The sequence below is a fragment of the Schistosoma mansoni genome, chromosome 1, assembly GCF_000237925.1.
Source record: "Schistosoma mansoni strain Puerto Rico chromosome 1, complete genome".
In the NCBI taxonomy this organism is placed as follows: Eukaryota; Metazoa; Platyhelminthes; class Trematoda; order Strigeidida; family Schistosomatidae; genus Schistosoma; species Schistosoma mansoni.
In genome coordinates, this window is record NC_031495.1 from 20,830,162 (window position 1) to 20,851,072 (window position 20,911).

Here is a 20,911-nt window from a genome sequence, read left to right on the forward strand (position 1 = left end):
CTTCACTCTCTAATAAGAGGAGGATAATTATTTGTCATTTAATCCTATTGGACTATCGGAATTTCTTTGCCCATATCTTCATTAAGGTATATATAAAGCCTTTTTTGCATACAAGTCACGATTACCCCCCCCCCAAAGAAAAAATATGTAAGTTTACATAGACACATGTAAACTGACAATTATAATATGATTTGATGCATTCATCCACATATTGTTTGGTATTTTGATAAAACATGTTTCTTTTACAATAATTATGCGATAGTCTGCGTAAGATGTTCTACTACTGAGTGATCTGAGTATTCACTACTAAAGGTGAGTTGGACTTTGCCAGTAAACAATAATATTGTATATTTAAGAATTATAAAGAAAGTGAAAAATTATTCAAGGAGGTGATCACGTAGGATGTCAATAGTTATCCTCATAGATAATTTTGCAATCAAAGAATTTAAATCGAAAGAACTTATTTTTATTCTCTTGATATTGGTATCAATTTAGTGATTAATTAAGTCAAATGGACAACCGGGCATATCCTTACACAAATAGTTTGGAATGAGATTCAGTCGTATAAATAACCATTTCATGAGATTAGGCGTAGACGATGCATATAAGAAATAAATTGGACATGAAAGAATGTTATTCTTGTGAACACTAGGTAACTAATATAAATAAAAATATTCTGGTTTTAAAAGGATGGAATTCCTCTTAATTAATATCAATCATATTTCTCAGTTTCATTAGATTCGAGCTTATCACTCCAGTAAGCCTACTTGTTCCTTTAAATTCAATATCAGCCATAAATTTTTCATCATCTCTGAGAATGGATGACATTTTGTTGTTGTAATCAAAATTGTTCAGAACATCTATACCTAAGATTTGTCAGGTTTCAGCAAGATCATATAAGAATTAATTTATAGCCTCTCTAATTATTTAAAATGTTTAGAAGTTAACATGATTCCCTGCTTTAGACTAGAAATAGTGTTTAATATACTGAATGTTTTCAAATTGGGCATTGATTACGAACTCGGACATTGGCGTCGTAGGGATAGAAACAATAAATCAGAGCAAAAGTGCCTCTTTTGATGGACAGACAGTGCAACAGTGTATAAACTAACTAATGACTAGTCAGTAATTGACAAGATTATTGTTACTAAAAGATTTCTCCAGCTATTTCTGATCCCTTCTTCGGATTTTGAAATAATGGCAGAGCAAACGTTGATGAGTTCTAATTGACAAGCTAGACATATTCCTGATAATATAGGCAGTGTATTGATGTAGAGTTCAGTTAAATGAATTGATTTTTCTTTACAGTTTTTATATACATGATTTGGTTAGTCAGACTAAATAATACTAACTTAAATTTTAATATAAGATTTTACACTTTAACAAATTACAACCAAATATCATAAATCTGAATAAATTAATGTGAACACAACATGTTTGTCCGTCTGATGCTATTACTATTACTATGACTTCAATTGAAAGAAAACAGTACTATAATCCCATTTAAAATAACCCTGAAATACAAAACATACCTTGGAACACTTGAATTTTAGATTAATTCTTTACCAGGAAAACATGCCAAAATCTTTCACCAAAAGACTATTAGAAATATAACACATATTTAATGAATTAAAGTTATTTATGAAACAACACAAAATTCTTCATGAACCTGTGATCTGTTTTCTTGTAAAGCTAGAACTGTATAATTTAAGTAATATATATAAGTAATATAGATAATGAAATGATTTCGTTTATCATTAAAACGATAAATGTTACAGCTAAATAATTTATCAGAATCAACTGTTAAATAACATTATTCTTCTACTCTTTTATTTAGATGGGTGATCAAGAAGTCAATCCGAATTATGCCCAGTACTTTATATTTAATGATGTAAGTTGAAATAATTGCATTGCAATTCAAAATAAGCTTAAAACAATTAGTACCATTTATAAAGTTCAATGGCGTAATGAGAAGGCCGAATAAATCTGAGAAATGTAATATGTTAGTACAGTGGGGTAATGAGAATACTTTCTAAGGCATTTATGTATGTAAACCAAAGAAGATCTCGCGAGTGCGGGATCGTGGATGCGCACTGCTGAGGAGTCCAGTGCTTCCAGGTTTTCGATGGTGGTCTAGCTTCAATTGACCCATGATTTCAACTATGAAAATTGAAGATTACCAGGCCGAATTCACGGTCAGAACACATTATTTTTGTAAACCAATTTCCTATGTTCAAGCCCTCCACTTACCTGACAATAACCTTAGATAATTCCTATAAAGGTTCTGACGGCTGCTGTACGGTCAATCCAATAACCTATTTCAATTATATACAGCGATATTGAGGAGTAAAGCTTTTCATTCTCTGAATTTATCTGGGCACGTGATGCTGACTTACTGTGAATTTAGGTATATATTTCACCACACCTGACTACATATTCCGAATACCCATTTATATGTATGTTTCCGCGTACATGTGAATTGATAAGTGAATCAAGATATGATGTTATCACTTACCAGATGTTGAAGCTTAAGTGGAATTATAGTCAATTTTGTTTTCAGATGAACTCATTCTTATGATTACATATTTATAAAAGTAGTCTTCTTGGTCTTACTATTTACCCTGTGATGCATATGATTATTTCATCATAGTTCACTAGTCTTACCGTTTTTTCGGATAATTTCTTTCATGATTATTAGAATAACCACTGAAATAGTTTCTTATTTTTCTGTAAACTAAAATTAACTCAACATTCGATACTAACAATGGAAATCATAAAGACAATCTGGAATCACTTAACAAAAGATGATTCCTTCTGGACACGTTATCTTGAGAAAATAAAAATGGAATTTTTAAATATTCTATTCTATATTTCTTTATAGTGTATCTACCTCTAGAATTATCATTCGTGAACTAACTAATAATCTTCAAATACCAACTTGATAAGACCAAGAAGAATATAGGTGTATATATAGGTGTATTTTAGTTAAATAATGATTAGACACAATCTAATTTTGTGTTTTTCTCTTATATTTATTATGTATTTCAAGGGTTCCCTTGAAAGTTTGATGAATTCACTTCAGCGTGTAAAGGGTAATATAGCTTTGGTTCGTTTCAAAATACCTGGAATATCTCATGAGTCAGAGAGTGAATCGGTAAGCATTTTGCGATTAGTTATTGATATACAGGAACTGAACATTATAAATGACTTGAAAGATAGTACAGATGTATAAGTACTAAATTAAAATCATTGTTCGGAATAATAAATTACACAAATACAATTACTTACTTACGACTGTTGCTACTCATACAGGAGGAGAATAGGCCGCCAACCAGCATTCATTGTCGAACTCCGTCCCGGACAATCCTTTCCAGTTGTTGCCAGTTGCTATTCAATCTTCTGATGTCTGCTTCCGATCCTCGTCGCAGTGTGTTTTTTCATTTTCCTCTCTTCTCTTTTCCTTCAGGATTCCAAGTTAGTGCTTGCCGAATGATGCAGTTTGATGATTTCTTCAGTGTATGTCCGATCCATCTCTAACATTTTTTTCTTATTTTCTCTTCAGCTGGAAGCTGGTTTGTTCTCTCCCATAGTAGCCTGTTGCTGATGGTATCCGGTCAACGGACACTAAGTACCTTGCGTAGACAATTGTTTGTAAACACATGTACTTTCTTGATGATGTTTGTGATAGTTCTCTGGGTTTCAGCTCCATACAGTAGGACTGTTTTGACGTGTGTATTGAAGATTCTGACTTTGATGTTGGTTTGCAGACAGTTGTTTTGAGTTCCATATGTTCTTCGACTGTAGATATGCTGTTCTTGCTTCACCAAACTTTTGACTTTACATCTGTATCAAATCCTCCTGACTAAGGCTGCCTATAATGCCCTGTTTTTACTCAGCTACCAACAACAGTGGTATAATGCAGAAACAATAACACATGAAGCTTCGAGACAACTGAAGCCATTAACTTCTTGATGTAACTTCAAAAATGAAAATGGAGATAAAACAAGTGAATCTTCACAGGTGGTGAATACGTTGAAAGGGATAAAAATGACGTGATCTAATCTTTGTGAAATACATTTCTTATGACTTCAGTTTGGATATTTGTTGAACAAGCTATATAGAACTGACATCTCGAACAGTCCATTTCCAGAAGATATACTATTTATCCCGTTCCATTAAATAACACAGTTTATTAGAAAATACATTATACAAATGATTCATATAATTTTGAAAATTTAAACTGAACAAATAATGACTAAGTTTAGATTCCATTCGAAATTAAACAGATGGTAATATACAGATAAGTTACTTGACCTTATTCTCATATAATTTTAAAGACAATGAAACAACTCTCAAAACTAAATTAAATTAATTAATTTCCAAATCTTAAATGACCCTTAGAATGTTATTGAAAACTTTTTTAAAGACTTTCCTTGATTTCTGTAAATAAGAATTTATGTTATCTAAAGTAAAAATGGTTTCTTTACTGTTTCATTACATAAATGATATAAGGTAATCTGGTTTATTAATGAATTTATCAAAAAGAGACAAGTTTATTTCAATCTCTTCTCATATTTCATCAATCCTACCTTTATAAGTATCATTACCAAGTTTTGATTTGATAATTTTGAATAAATTGAACATTGGGTAGATTGCTATAAATAAATCTTCAGAGATTACTTATTCTCTGAAGAAGTGGCTTACACTGAGTCACGAAACGTCAGAAAATCTAATTTTTGTACTCATTGGGATATTACAAATATATTAATCCTACCTTTAGTTTCCAGTAATATAAACAAGACATCATTCATAGTCCTGTCATTAATGTTAGTCATAACTACAGTTCAAATAACAACTTCCAAATGAAACAGTATGTTTTGTTAAAAATTCAATTATTCCTCGAAATAATTACATCAAATTCAAATATATAAGAGAACTTTTGTCTAAATTAGAATTTAGACAAAAGTTTTTATATATTTTAATTCCTATTGAATGAATTTAAATATAGCCTAACTAAATAAGTGTAGTTATGATCTAATTCTTGGACTGGATGTTTATACTCCATTATTTAAGAGAATATTAATATTTTTCATTGTACTTTTTGTATAAAATATCCTTTGCAAACTGTTTTAAAGTTGAAAACCATGTTTTCCGAATGAATATTTCAACACTGAACATATGGTTTTAAGTTTTTGTTCAATGTTTTATTAAATAATGAATTAACCTTTAGGCACGAAATAAACCAGTGTGATAGATATGTTATTATCTGAATTATGCATATTTATATGAATGGAATTTATTTTTTAAATTTTCTGCTTTAATTTATTCTAGTACTGATTCTGTTCGGAAAGTTAAGAAAATATGAAAGACAACTAATTAATCCTCCTCCTTCTGTAACCAGTTTGAAATGAATTATTTATCTCATTTGAGCAATGTTAGAGACAATAGATTAGTTCTATTTTACTAATAATGAAACTTTTTTGATTACAATAAGCGCATAAATTATTTTTGACCGATATCAATAATTGAAGTGAAAAGTCATTAGTTGAATCACTAAGAATGGTCGTTGATGCATCTAGACTAATATGCGATGATCAACAAACGACTGCTCACGGATTCCTACATAACCAATATCTGAGGAATGACTAAATACAAGTGGCTGAAAGAAAACGGAACTTGAAACATACAAACAGGTAGCCCACAACAACTACCTATGCTAATTTATTAACCTACGGATAATTTGTTAAGAAACAAACAGTCACCGAATATCAAAAAATATTGTATGGTGGATCTTTCAGCTGAATTATTGACTAACAAGCTAGCTGATTTAACAAAATATTTATCTGTTCAATATTACACAGCCACGATTATTAGTAACCCTAAGTGAAGTTACCGAGTAACTCAGTCCGATAGTTGCTTAATTAATACTCGATTATATTTTGATAAATCCAGTTATTACTTTTTCCAGCATGTTATCTTACTGTATTCTAGTAACTATTTCACTCACTTTGAACATGTATTCCGGATGAAATTTGTTTTTATTTGTCACAATTTAAATGTAATTAAAGGTCAGCGAAAAGAAAATCTGTATGTTAACAATGCTATTTGTCTATTGTTCATCAGTCATATTTTGTTTATTTAATAGTTTGAGACTGGGTTAACAGTATTTAGGGTATAATGAATGTTGAAAAGTAATTTCACAATTTTACTTATTCCTTCTACTGTTGCCTTAATATTTGCTAATCGCTTTAAGGGTAGTACAGCTAATAACAAAAGCAGCAAATTCATTAGTTAATTTATCAAGAGATACCTCATTGCAAAATGATGCATGCCAAAAATTTATTAGTTATGCAAAAGAAGGGAATAGGCAGGAGCAATATTTAATTATTTTGAGAAGTTACAAACAATTTCCATAATTCACAAACATATCTTTCAATCATCCCTTCGGATCTTTCGGTGTGTTCCGCAAGCTGAAACACTTCACTTCATCCAAAACCTCGATGCCAGATTACGCACCATACTACTTACAAGCAATTTTGGTAGTAGCGTCCACTACAGTATCATTTAATAGTCTGAATTAATTAGAATCAATCCCGTACTTTCTCTTCAATCTTACTATACCAACTGGGCGTTTTTCATATTTTATTCCTTTTATTTCAGCTTCATACACAAATGATACGAAGTATAATTGATCACTTATCAACAGCAATGAACTTAGCTGGTAATAAATTACAAGTTCCAGAACATGTTACCTGTACACCAGTTAGATCAAGTTTATTAAAAACACCAAAAGGTTTATTAGTTAGTCATAAAAACGGACCTCATTTAACATATAAAAATGGTCAACTATTACACACTTATATTAATGTAAGTTAATTGTTGTTTTAAAAAGGTATAATACTGTGATTAGCTTGTAAATTGTAAAGACAAAAGTGAAAAAATAAAAAAAATTGTCCTACTATACTAATCAATAGTCTATACCAATTGGGAATTCCTAATGTAATCTATAGGTCATTTACATCCAAACGAACTTCATATAATAAACTAATTTATTGGATTAATTACCTTGTCCAATTTCAAATATGATTTCCGTAAATTGTTCATCAAAAAGTGTTCAATATAAATGAAAACATTACATTTGAATAGAAAATTTGAATATTTATTTTTCTTCCCTTAACTTTAAATCAAAGTGGTTAATCTTTTCAATTTTTAATTGTGGTACTGAATTGAATTAAACTTTATTTATATAGAAGCTTTAAGTATGAATTTTTTTATATCATAATTTTATTTACAAATTCATTGATTAATTTTTATTGAAGTTGGACATTAACACCGTTGGATGCCGGCTAGGTGGTCTAGAGGTTAAGCGTTCGCACGCGAGACTGATAGGTCCTGAGTTCGAATCTCGCGAGGTGGGATCGTGGATGCGCACTGCTGAGGAGTCCCACAATAGGACGAAACGGTCGTCCAGTGCTTCCAGGTTTTCCATGGTGTTCTAGCTTCAACTGACTCATGAACTCAACTATGAAAATTAACTTTTTATCATTGAAAATATATTTATTTAACATGAAACTACTACATTGGTTTATTATAAAGAAAATCTAATATGAATGTTGTTGAGGATTGAGTTCGAGAAGAAAAAAAAATTTATTTGATTTATTTGAAATTTACTAATTTCATTCTTTTTCTTTGATTTTTTAATACTCAATTTAATATTTTTTTTTGTCTTTATCATTTTTCTGTGCAAAATCATTTGCTTTAGCAAGTACTTCATTCACGAATTGGTTATATAGATTCTAGTAAAATTAATCCTATATTAGATTATGGCCTTGAGTTGATACATTTAAAGAATGGAAGATTGCAACAGGTAGGGAACTATGAATTAATGTTTATATATATACGTATACATTTCATATTAGTTTTATCAATATTGTATTAAAACATAACTATTTTCGATTTATACCTACCACATTATTTTAACAGTTTTATTATATTATAATTATAATGGGTTGAATGCACGAAATTAATGAAGATCAAAAGAAGCAACATAACAATATAAGGACTATTTAAAAGTGTTTGAAGAAGTTATATGACTGATGAATAGTTCTTCTTCTTTTTGGAACTGATAATTAACCTATTCTATAGAATGCTTGAATTTTTTCTAATTAACCTTTCTAGTTTTAAGTGACATTGACTTTGTTAACTTGAAAGTTTAATAAAACAAGTAATATATGATAATCTCTTTTACATTGTGAACAAGTATCTGTTAAAGACAAAAGATGTATTCACTAACTATATATATATATATTAATGGGTTACGAGGTAATAATATTAGCTAATATTGTGCCCAGATAACTAACAGTATACGATATAATGAACATCTCTTAATTACTTTATTTACAAAATGGACTGATTTAATTTGAAAAACCGTTATAAATCGCGAAACACTTGACAGTTGTTCAGTTCTGTTATAAGGATACTCAATAATGACCAAGGGCTTCCTCGTCGAGGGTCGAACCAAGGATCTGCACCTCTGTGATAAGAGCTTAACCTTTTAGACCACAGGGTTCTCGTTCAGTTGTTTGAATGTTTAAAACCAAGGACTTTGTAACACTTTATAACACTGTCATTATTGATAGTTAACTTACTTTCAACCTGCTTGAACTATACATATTATGCCTTCTCGCAGAATTTTTGAAGTTCTAGTCACCAGCGAGCAAAATTTATTTTCATGTGGACTATCAGTTTTACACGATGTAATTTTAACGTTTTTGCTGGTTAGGAAACATTAACATTCCAATTCTTTAACTGATAGCAATCTTAGGTATCTACAATCTTCTTTCTAATTGGAAGCCTAAAAGTCACTTATTTAAAGCAATATGTTTTCAACAGTTTTTTTACATTTGATTATTTATAAAAATATTCACCGATCATCATTGAATGACTAGATTTTGTTCATTTACTTATTAAATTTTAATTAGCTTATCTTTCCCTACTCCTATCAATACTTTATCAATCTCCATCTATAAGCAATTTCAAAAAATACCAACCCTCTGTTACCTTCTATGTTTCAGATCCATTTCTTTCACTTCTATATCATGTTGGTTTATTTTATTTTTTCCAAAACAAAACCGAAAATGTCAGAATCATATAACAAACTATGATTGAAATGTTACTGATAGTATTTATATGTAAAAGATGATAAATAATGACAGCAATAATCAACAACTAGATAGAGTTTTATTTACAATATTAGACTGTATCCTATATTTATTGAGTTTATAAGATATTTGTTATTTTGTACTGTTTTTGTTAAGTTCGATATATGTATGATGATGATGATGATGAAAGGATGAAGCATAGTTACAGATACATTCATCTTCTGCTTTTATAATTGCCAACAAGTTTGACTGACAGAACCAACATAATTATCATCACTGTAAGAACCTCTAAATTATTTTGATAAAGTGATATTTTCATTCATTTTATAATCGATATAACTGAATAATAAAAAAAATAGTATACCAATATGTCTAGACGGCAATAAAAATTTGGGTATACAGCTGTTTATCCCAATAGCTTTAGTATTTATGTAATATAATCAGCTTGTCAATACAGATTTATTTCTCTATTTGTTTTTTTGTAAATTATATTTATGTTCAACAGGCAAAATATTATTGTAGATTTTTGCGTTCTATTACAATTAAAACTATGTATTTGTCTATGTATTAAGCGTTTAAAAATCAGGGCTGTATCACAAAGTATCTTCTATTCTCTTTTACAGCTAGCTGACTGGTCATTGAAGCGAGGATTTGTGTATAAACAACCAGTTGAAACTTCATTTCCTCAAGGTGGAATGAAGCATATGAATAAAACATTTATTGTTACAACTATAGAAGTAAGTTGATATATTGTGTTAGATTTAACTGAGAAATTTATTTCACAACAAAATTTAATCTTTAAGAGTGGTTATAATCCTGAACTTAACTAATCAATAACAGTGTCACTTATTTAGTTGATAAACTATATCCAACGCAATCATTCTTGAAATAAATAAGTTTGATTTACAAGTCAACGTTCTTAGTTGTAATATGCCATGTGAACCATATGGTTCAGTTGTGGAACTTTTAATATCGTTCTAGACAATATCATTAGCTCTTAATTCCCGTAGAATAGTGGTGTTTAATTAATCTATAAACAATAAGTTGACTTGTTTTGATGACTTTATCTATAAATGGTTGTTTTCAGAGATTTTGTCGGCTTTAGTGGTAATTACAGTCGAATTGAGGGTTTTCTTCTGCTGACTTCTGGATACTTGATTTGTTAAACTTTCTGTAAAGGCTGCTAAATATTGCCTATTCATTGTAAATTTACCTGAAATCTATATTTTCGGAAATTCCCAGAAACTTTCTAAAATTTCCAAGGTGCAGAATTTCGATGTTTTCTGAACCAAATTTGCGCACATGGTTTTCTACGTCCATTGATATAAATTATAAAATTTCAAGTTGTTTTACTCCAAGTTTGTGTTGGTATATTCGGAGAGAGAAGTGTCTACTTTTCGTAATGTAACGTTCGTCGCGATTGGCTGTATTTGCTTCCTAAACAATATCCCATTTTTCTTTTTTCTTTGTTACATATTTGGCCTCCATATGATGAAGTAAAACGTTTATGTTGGCTTGTGAGTGATTCCGATCCTAAAGGACTTTAAAATTTTTGTGATGATTTCTGAGGTCGATACCACATATAATAGAAACATTTCTATTTTTTACCACTTAGAAATTATGTTTCGCTGGTGTTCCAACTTTTGAAGGCTACATATTTCCATTTTTGCGGACTGAACATAGGATATGCAATTACGCTTGACTAGTGTAATCTAAAGATTATTCGTGATTTGACGATCTACAAAGAAAAAGCCATCAAGTGCTTCTTTATTCTCAATAAACAAATAATAAAAGTAATTTTACAATAAAAACAACCTCAATGTTCAGCAAATCTCCATAAACCAACTATTTGTGATTGACTGACTGACTGACTAAAAACAAAACAACAAACATCAACCAGTACCATGTGATTTTACCATAAGCACTGACCACGTTCTATTTATTTAGCCCTATCTACACCTGTGAAGTAACTGCTATTTTCTTAAAAACTCAAGCATCTGTCAATTACTGTTTAATATATAGTAGTATTAGTAAAAACGGTAACAACTTGGTAACTGCATCGAATTCATAAAATAACGTGAAATAAAGACTAGACAACAACCTTATGAACATGTAACTAAAGATTGATGTCAACTAATGAATTAAAATTTATCCATAAGTCGAATTGATACTAACTGACTCAATTTATGATAGTTTTAAGCCAGAATTTGATTAAAAAAACTTATTTAAATTTATATACGAAACTACTTACTAGTGTTGGATATTTTTCTCGTGTTCACAACTATTTTTTACAAGTTCACAGGTTACTTACATATTTGTTGAACTAATAGTTACACTTAATAGTGGGGTTCAAGAAACAATAGAAAACAATCATTACACCACATTATTAATTGCAATATATAATGACTTTTCAAATCATGAACTGAAATCAATCGAACAATCATTTTAGAGTTACAAATCACTTAATTAAAAATTTTCTTAATAATATTGGTTTTTCAGAGGTAGTATTGAAAAGCTTTGACCAATGGTGCCACTTAAATAAAGGTTGATTTATTTATCTAACAGTAACACTAAATAGTGATGGTTAGTTCATCGGGTTATTTCAGTTTCCACAAAGTTCGTTTATTATATTGTACGAACATCCAACCAAATATCTAGTGTTGATGTAAGAGTTTTGTGAAGAAATATTCAATTTGCATGCGGTGTTTATCACAGATTGATCTCATTCTCGTTATCATTAAATTTTCAGTTACTTTTTATTCAATATGATGAATATGTATAGTGAGTTGTTCAAACTGCATGATTCACTAGATTATAATGAAATTATCTATATTCAATGATATACCAGTAAACGTCAGACAATAAAACATAATGTTAATAAACCACATTTATTAATATTTTTTGAAGCTAATCAGCTTAAAATTCCAGTTGTTTCAGAAATACTTGATTAAATCTAATTGTTCCAATTGTACAATTAATTATGTTGTAATGTAGGATCCTCCATTTGTAATATTCGAACCATATCGTCAAGGTGTACATCTAGAAGGCAATGATCAATGGACAGGATTCGCGATGGAACTATTACAACATTTAAGCAAAATGAATCATTTTGATTATATTATCAAACCTGTTAGTGATAAAAAATTTGGAACTTTTGATGAAAGCAAAGGGAAATGGGATGGATTAATTGGTGATCTTGTTTATAAAGTAAGTTACTTATGATAATATAAAGTGTAATTGATTTCATACAAAGAATGTGACCAGAGTCACCTAAAAGATTTATGATGTAAAAGGTAAATGATATTTCATTATTTGGTTCTATTACATAACAAATATCAATAAATTTGGCTGAGGCTAAATAGATAGGACAAACATGATTTATTTACATTTAGTAAAGACAATGGATGTAAAATACATCACTTAAACATAGTTTTTACTTTGTGAGCTTTCAATATTTGATAGACATATGCATCATCTCAGGTGTTGATGTACAATATCGACTTCTGTAAAAGTAGACTGTTGCAAAGCATTAATTGTTGCTAAATAAATAGATGATGTCCGTCAATTCAATTAATGAGTAATAGCCTTAACCAAGTAGATTTTCTTTTGGGGATTTTTAAAACATCTGTATAATCATACATCTAGAATTGATATTAAAGAGAAACTGAACACAATAAATATAACCTTTCATCATTAATTCAGTTAGAAAACTGTAATTAATCCTTAAAATACGTAATGTAACACATAAAATCAGAAGTACCTAAGATTCATTAACCAATCGTCAAGGTAGTTTAGGTTAGCTTTAAAAGGAAATTCGTAATACTTAGAATACTTATTTGCTGAAAATAAAATAATAACAATCTAGTTTGTAAAGTTATTGATTTACTAAATACGATCATACAGTGTCCGAATATGAACAGAATCCATTCTACGATTAAAATAAATCAAATACTGTATTCAAAAATGATACTATCCGAATATCTGAAATCAGTACTTTGAGTCTTCAAATAAACTGAAACAACAGAGATTAATCCATCATTCAGACGTCAGTTTTGAATTTCGATTCATTGTCATTAAGTCATTTTCCTTGTATCGTTTGTAGAACAATCTCAATTTCGCGAAGACACCTTGAATCGACCCTAATTTTTTTTGTTATTTTCATTCCTTTATACTGCTGTAAAATTTTGCAGTCTCAAATGATTCACGATTAAGGAGCTACCTATTTATCTAGACTTAAAAGTCTATGCATTCGACAATACAAAAAATATAGACTTTCTTAAGATACATTAAAAATGAAACAAAAACAACTCATTTAAAGCGAAAACTCCCATTTAGACAATGAGAAGATAAAGAGCGGACAAAAACTTTAAGTCATTACCAAATAATGTAGAAACAAGTAACAAAGAATTAAGTCCAAATTTCAAAACTGCATACCACAGTTTCACTCTGACTGCAAAGTTAGATGTCTGGGTAAAAAGAAACACTCAACAATAGATGAAAACCACTGATTTTAAACCAGTAATCGTCTCCAAACTGACGACTAAATATTGATCTTCTTCAATCCTCTAATAATTCTTATCTGACTCATGGAAATAATGAATTTTAGATTTCGAAAAATGTTCAAACTACTCAAATTTTCTATCTCATTTTACTAAATTTATACCCATATACAAGTTTATTTATCCATGAAGAAGAAATTTAAAAGTGAACTTATAGTAAAAAAGCTAATCAAAGCTAATAATTATTAGTTTCTGATTAAAAAGAGCTTTGAAAAAGGTCACTTTACAACTTTGTTTAAACTTACCATTTTAAAACTTTTAGCAAGTATAATTTCTCGATATAATTTAGATCATAAGTTCTACATGACTGTCTGTATAAAGTATTGTGACTTACATATTTTGATGTAAGAGGTACTTAATTCAACATAACCATTTATTTACTGAGATTTTAGAACCAGTTAATAATAAATTTTACAGAATAACAGAGCAATAAAGTGTTAACCAGTATATATATATATATCTGTCTTTACGATGATAGAATAAGTTTTGAAGAAAATTAGGTGAATGAAGAAAGTGAACTCATTTAATTATCTACATCTTTTACACTGTAATTTTACTTAATGGAAACTGTTATCCAGTGAATAATGAAACAAAGTTAGAAAGGGATTATTTTTATAGTACATAGTTAAAATTAAATATCATTAGTGTAAAAAAATAAATGGATTCTGAACAATTTGATTGTTTTTTTATGGTTCTGTTCTCTTTTCAGAAAGCAGATCTTGCAGTAGCCTCTTTTACCATTACTTATGATCGAGAACGTGTGATTGATTTCACTACACCATTTATGAGTTTATCTTTAAGTGTTATCATACAAAAAAGTAATTCAGACCCTGGATTACAATTTACAGCACCATTATCAAATGAAGTAAGTTTAGTTGTCTTCATTCATAAAAATGCTAAAATAGTAATAGAAATTTATAATTTCAGTAAATTTATAGAGAATTTTTATACTTTGGTATACTATTATCATTACAGACTGATAACAGTTGAAAAATGACTGACAAAAGAGGGACAACAGATTACTATTTTATATTATTTATGGATTTCTCGGTATTTGTTAAGATGAAACTGGTGATCGGACTAGAAAATATTTACTGAGCAATTAAATCATCCATTTATTTCTAATCACAAACAATTCAGAAAAAACAAATTACTAAACTGAATTATTCATAAAGACAAAGAATTCTTCATAGTTGAAATCATGAGTCAATGGAAGCTAGACCACCATGGAAAACAAAGAATTCTACAAAAGAATGTCAATTGTAGTGGGAAAACAAATAATTACAAAAAGGTTTGTAGGGGTATCTTCTAATTGTTAACATAACGGATCGAAATTGATCAGTCTGTTTTGTCTCGTGTGTTCTAAGTGGACTGTCTCGATACTAGCACTTACTCACAAGTCTGAATGTACCTGCCTTCCAATGTTGATGTTTATACCGAGACCAGAACCAAAAACCTAGCTCTTCTAAACCCAATATTTTGTCATCTACTCTTATAAGCCCTATTTCTTGTCATCTACACACATAAATATATATGGTGAATCAAGAAATATAAGATTTTATATGAGGAAGATATGACAAATAAATACGGTGATAGATTGGTTTGAATGATGCATTACTTTAACATACAGTTTTTCTTATGAATAACCATTTGTTAGAATTTGTGATAAATCCTAGTATGTTTCTGGACTGTTTATTCTTACAAAAACGCAACTGTTAGAGTTCTTTCTCATTCAGATATAAAAGTCGATAAGCCAATATTTTCATCACAACCTAAACTTAGCTTGAAAAACCTTGTAAACCAAAGAACATTAGGATACAGTTTCATTCTGGCCTGGTACCCATAAATAATGTGCACCCACCAGGCACCAGTAAACTGAGCTCGATAGTTATGGATACCATGCCAAGGGCACTTACATCATTATGGATGAAGCCAGTGGTCTTTATTTTCAACTTCAAAACATTTTTGGCAATCCGCCAAGCTTCCAACGTGAATGAACTCAGTCAGACCCGGCTTCTCAGTAAAACTCCTCAATTTACTCATTACAATTATTCATTTATGACTTTCGGTTGTTATAATGAAAAGGGAAGTTTTAGCTCTGTAATTTGAAAATAGTGTTTCCGTCATGGAGCTAATTCGAGTGGCATAGAGAAGATAAATCTTATAAAAGAATGTTGAACTATCATATTTGTTTAATCTTTACAACGCAGTGAGCACTGATAATAAAAAGGCTCTAAAGTGATGTGACTCAAGAAAAATTCAAAGTATAAACTAGTTAAACCAACAAGTTTCCCAGCGAATCATCAATCTTATCACTTCATTGTCTCAGGGTTTTGTGTTCCTTTGAAGTTGTCAATATTTTAGCCAAAAATATTAGTAGAGGGAAATAAATTTTATATGTAATTTTCCTCATAAACTGACATCAGTGGAAGAACTACTGAAAATCAATGTGTCGTTTAATGAAGATTCACAAACCAGGTGAGATTAGTTGTCTAATGCACCCTAGTTTCCTAATCGCCTCAAAAATCATTTAAACAAATATCAACAACATTTTCACGAATCAATTTGAAACACCAAATTTCAAACCAAATCTTCGATTACGAAATGTTTCAACAAATATGAAAAAAGCTCTTAAGTATTCGATAAATACTGTTTAATCATCCATTGTTTAGCTAACATCCAAACAGACGATGATATTAAGATAATTACACCAACTAAAGTCAATTATTTTTATTTTAAACAAGAATCAGCGTTACTCTGTCTCCATGTATCAGTCTTCTCTTGTGTCACCGTATTGTGAACCAGATTTTATAAAACATATTTTTTAATTAAGAACCTCAACTATTTTCTGTTAAAGTTCAACATTTACTTTGAGTTAGAATGCTGCTTAGATTTGAGTGATGTTTTATTAACCTTAATTAATAACCCCTATATGACCGTTGCATGATTTGATTAATACTATTAATTAAATTATTTAGGTTTTTCCCTTTTCTAGAGATTTTAAATTTATCATACTAACTAATATAGACAGAAGAAAAGGAAACATGTGTTCTACCGATAACCTTAATAGTATGATTGTATTAGAAAATTCATATCGAATAAAAATAAGTATTTTATTTGCTTAAAAAACGGGCTACATTTAGGAGTCTGATAAAAGTCTTATGACCATATTATTTAATGTTGATTTAACAAATATTTTGTTCTAAGATAGTGGTTGGAGGTAGTCAACAGGAAACCATGGACCTAGGTTTCGTGCTACTTGGCACTCATCAGCAAGGTGTTCCTGTAATCTTGAGGGAACTGATGCTCTCTGACAGGTCACTGGATAGTGGTCAATTTATTGTAAATACATCCTAGTCCTACCAGAGGTCAGTCGCGGTCCGAACAGCTCAGTGGTAATGTCTCTGACTGTAAAGCTGGGTGACACGGAATCAAATCCGTCAGGGAGCATCAGTTCCCTCTAGATTAAAGGTACACCTTGCTGATGAGTGCCAAGTAGCACGAAACCTAGGTCCAGGGTTTCCTATTGACTAACTCCAACAACCATCGCATCTCAACATAGTTCACGCATTGGCGAGTCACCTAGACTAGTGGCCACATTGCAACTTGGTCGATAGGATTCGATCTGCACTAAGAAGGACATGATATATATAACATTGATCACTACTCAATGATCAATCAATTGTAAATATTTTGTTTTAATCTGACTTTTAAATTGAATATTCTATTGATTACCTTCAAAATATAAGTAATTTAAGCTTGCGGAATTTTTCACGAATAGTAAGTATGATCAAAGCATAGGTTGTACATATGTCAAGAAACAAACTTGATCGAAATATGAATTAATTTAGCCATAAGTTGGTCTATATGAAGCATAACACTGGCTTACAAAATCAATAACAGCACCTCTATGGCGAGAATACAAATATCCCTAAGGACTACATCTCATGTACTCTGCTGCTAATCAGTGACCCCATAGGGTGAAGAGTACAGTCTAAAAAAAGACTAGTCATTATCCGACTAAGTCAGTGACAACAACTTAGATAGTGATGTGGGTTTGAATCTCACAGTAAGTATCAGTATTACCAGGATCGAAGGTATGTTTTGTTGCCAAGTGCCATTCAGTAAGAATTATATGTTCAGGAATTCATATGAATCATCTCTAAATACCTAACATTACACAAAGTTCAATATGTTGTTGGGTCATTTAAACTAGCCTTCACGTTACAACGATAGATAGAATTTGATCGGAGTTAAAAACTAAACTGGATTGCATTGATAAATGCAAGTTTACTAATTAGTGTAAGTCATATTACGTCTTTTTTATGTGAACAGAATAATTCGAGATGTCAAGGAACTGTAGGGCTATATGAATTCTCATAACTAAACATTCTAGCTGAGATGTCAAGAGGTGGACTACTCAAACGAACCTTGTGATAATGTTATCTATAGGAGATTTATTTTAACCGAATAATTATAAATTTTAACTGCAGTTACTCACATCTGTTTACAAAAGACTCACAATCTGTCGCAAATGTTTAAACCTTGATAATATACTAATTCTGTTTTTCAAAAAAAGTCCATCTCAGCTACTATTAGAACTCTGGTTCGGAAATATTTTATTTCATTGATGGGATTTTGTTATGAGTTAAAGATTAGTTGTTTTTTTAAGTAACCTATCCAACTGAAGACGTTGTCTTCCAATAATTCCAAATTATCTTTATCTAAATATATAAATGTGAGAAACAACACGATATTATATTCATGAATCGGATATCCGAAAAAGGTAAAAAGATATTTAAACGTCATGGATACAGGGATAAAAATGAAACAAATCATCATCTTTTTGTTTGAAAAATATCTTTTCTCAAATATTTGTCTATATAAATGTAGTTAATTCAAAATATCATCCTGAAATCGGTTCTATCATCTAAAATAAAACAGTCATATTACTTTATGTCAGAATGATCATTTTAGAACAAAAAGAGGTAGAATATCTGAAGTTGATCTGATAACACATATTTTGTTGTAACTGAAGAATATGATGAAAGATTTTAAATTTTATTCAAATTCTATTTAAAAAATGCTTTTCAGTTTAGGGTTTTGTAGAGATTGCTGAATATTATTGAGATTATGAACTTATCTACATTAGACAACTATTAAGAGCTTGGAAAGATTGGACAGCTGTTTCACACATTTATGAGACTCCTCATGAATGCCTACCCATGACACCGGCGTGGAATAAACCCAGAGCTCTCTGGTTTCATTTCTAAAGATTGAAAGTTCGCCAGAATTTCATAAGAAGTAGTTTCGAAAACAGAAAAACATATCTTAAACGGTATATTTGCCCACTATTTTAATCAGTAGATAATTATCATAGCGATATAAAAGATATAGAACAGCTTTATTTGACTCATCATCCTCAGTACCACATTTTACGTCATCCGGAGGTCAGTGATATGACAGGGTTACAACTTAGTTTTAACTACAGGCAAACTTTGCCACGAACCAAATAAATTAGATGCATTATTGTGATAATTTATTAAATTTGATATTCCATTGTTAAAAGCAGTTAGCAGAAACCATTAGTTGCATCTATTTAGGTTTATTGACACTTATCAGAAAAATATGAGTCTAAAATCTAACGTTAAAGTCGAGCTTTTAGACAGAAATGGAGATGGGCGATTGGTGACGTTATTTCCACAAAGTGAAATGACAGCTGCACAGTAAAAGTTTAACCGAATAAAATTGATCATTAATGGATGATGTAGGGATGATTGAAAATTAACCATAAATAAGTGTTAATAGTCTATGTATCTAGACTTTGCAGCAAAATGTCACATTTAATGATACATATAATATGCTTAGTACACAAACATGAATGAAAGTTTCAGGATAATGTACTTGATTGGTTATAGTTAAAACCAAAAAGTAAAGGTTTGAAATTTAGAACACCTACATCTGTATGCATCAGATTACTTACTTACTTACGCCTGTTACCCCCAATGGATCATAGACTGTCAACCAGCATTCTCCAACTCACTTTGTCTAGGGCCTTTATTTCTAGTTCTATCCAGCTGTTGTCCATTCTTCTCATGCTCTTTGGTCTTCCTCTTCTTCTTCGGCCTTCAGGATTCCATGTGAGGGCTTGCATTCAGACGCAGTTCGCTGCTTTCCTCAATGTGTGTCCTATCCACTTCCGGCGCTTCTTCCTGGTTTCTTCCTCCTCTGGAATCTGGTCCGTTCTCTCCCACAGTAGGTTGCTGCTGATAGTGTCTGGCCAATGGATCTGAAGTATTATGCGTAGACAACTGTTAATAAACATCTGTATTTTTTGGATGATGTCCTCCGTAGTTATCCGAGTTTCCACTCCATACAGTTGAACTGTCTTGACATTTGTATTGAAAATTCTGATCTTGGTGTTGGTTGACAATAGTTTTGAGTTTCAGATGTTTATCAATTGTAAATATGCTGCTCCTGCTTTGCCGATCCGCACCTTCCCATCTGCATTAGATCCACCATGTTCATAGGTGATGCTCTCATACAATTGTCTCATTTTCCTTCTACATATTTACGTTTTTCGGTTCCGATGCTCCTCTTCATTTGTTTGTTAACTTCTGTGTATTCAGCTTGTACCTTGGCTTTCTCTGTTCTTGTTCAGCTGATATTGATTGTTCTCTTCTTGTTCCTCCTTTCTTCAATCTTATCCGGTGTATCATCGGTGATCCATTCCATAAGATGGTGCTTCTTGTGGTTCAGAACCTCATGATATGTTGAGATGATTGCCTCTTTTATCCCTTTCCAGTTGCCCTCCATAGTAGTTCCCTTTCCAGTGAGTAGATCGTGAAAGACCTGGAACTTATTGTTGAGGGCTATCTTGAATTCGTTGAGTCTGTCATTATCCCGAAGAAAGGCCTATTAAACTTTTGTGATATTGTCCGTAACGTTGTCTAGTGCTTCTTGAGTTTCAGTTTTATCTTGGCGACCAGAAAGTAATGATCTGAGGCTATATCAGCTCCTCTCTTGGTTCTCATAGCCTCCATTGTCCTTCTGAACTTTTTATTGATGCGGATATGGCCGATTTAGTTTTGAGTAGTGTGATCCGGTGAAGTCCATGTGGTTTTGTGAATGCGTTTATGTGAGAATATAGTGCCGCCTATGAACAGTTTATTGAAAGCACGTGGGTTTACA

The 20,911-nt window shown here is 30.8% G+C and overlaps 1 protein-coding gene across 1 annotated transcript in view; it reads left to right on the forward strand.

Moving 5' to 3' along the window:
• Positions 1 to 20,911, forward strand: part of Smp_140920 (putative glutamate receptor, kainate) — a gene marked incomplete at both ends in the record, with an annotated part of 53,342 nt that overhangs the window by 13,051 nt on the left and 19,380 nt on the right. Inside the window, 7 exons of the mRNA XM_018793609.1 lie at positions 1,838 to 1,891; positions 3,050 to 3,154; positions 6,661 to 6,867; positions 7,763 to 7,867; positions 9,785 to 9,898; positions 12,156 to 12,368; positions 14,430 to 14,585. Coding sequence (XP_018648104.1) covers positions 1,838 to 1,891; positions 3,050 to 3,154; positions 6,661 to 6,867; positions 7,763 to 7,867; positions 9,785 to 9,898; positions 12,156 to 12,368; positions 14,430 to 14,585 — 954 coding nt within the window. The remainder of the gene's footprint in view (positions 1 to 1,837; positions 1,892 to 3,049; positions 3,155 to 6,660; positions 6,868 to 7,762; positions 7,868 to 9,784; positions 9,899 to 12,155; positions 12,369 to 14,429; positions 14,586 to 20,911) is intronic.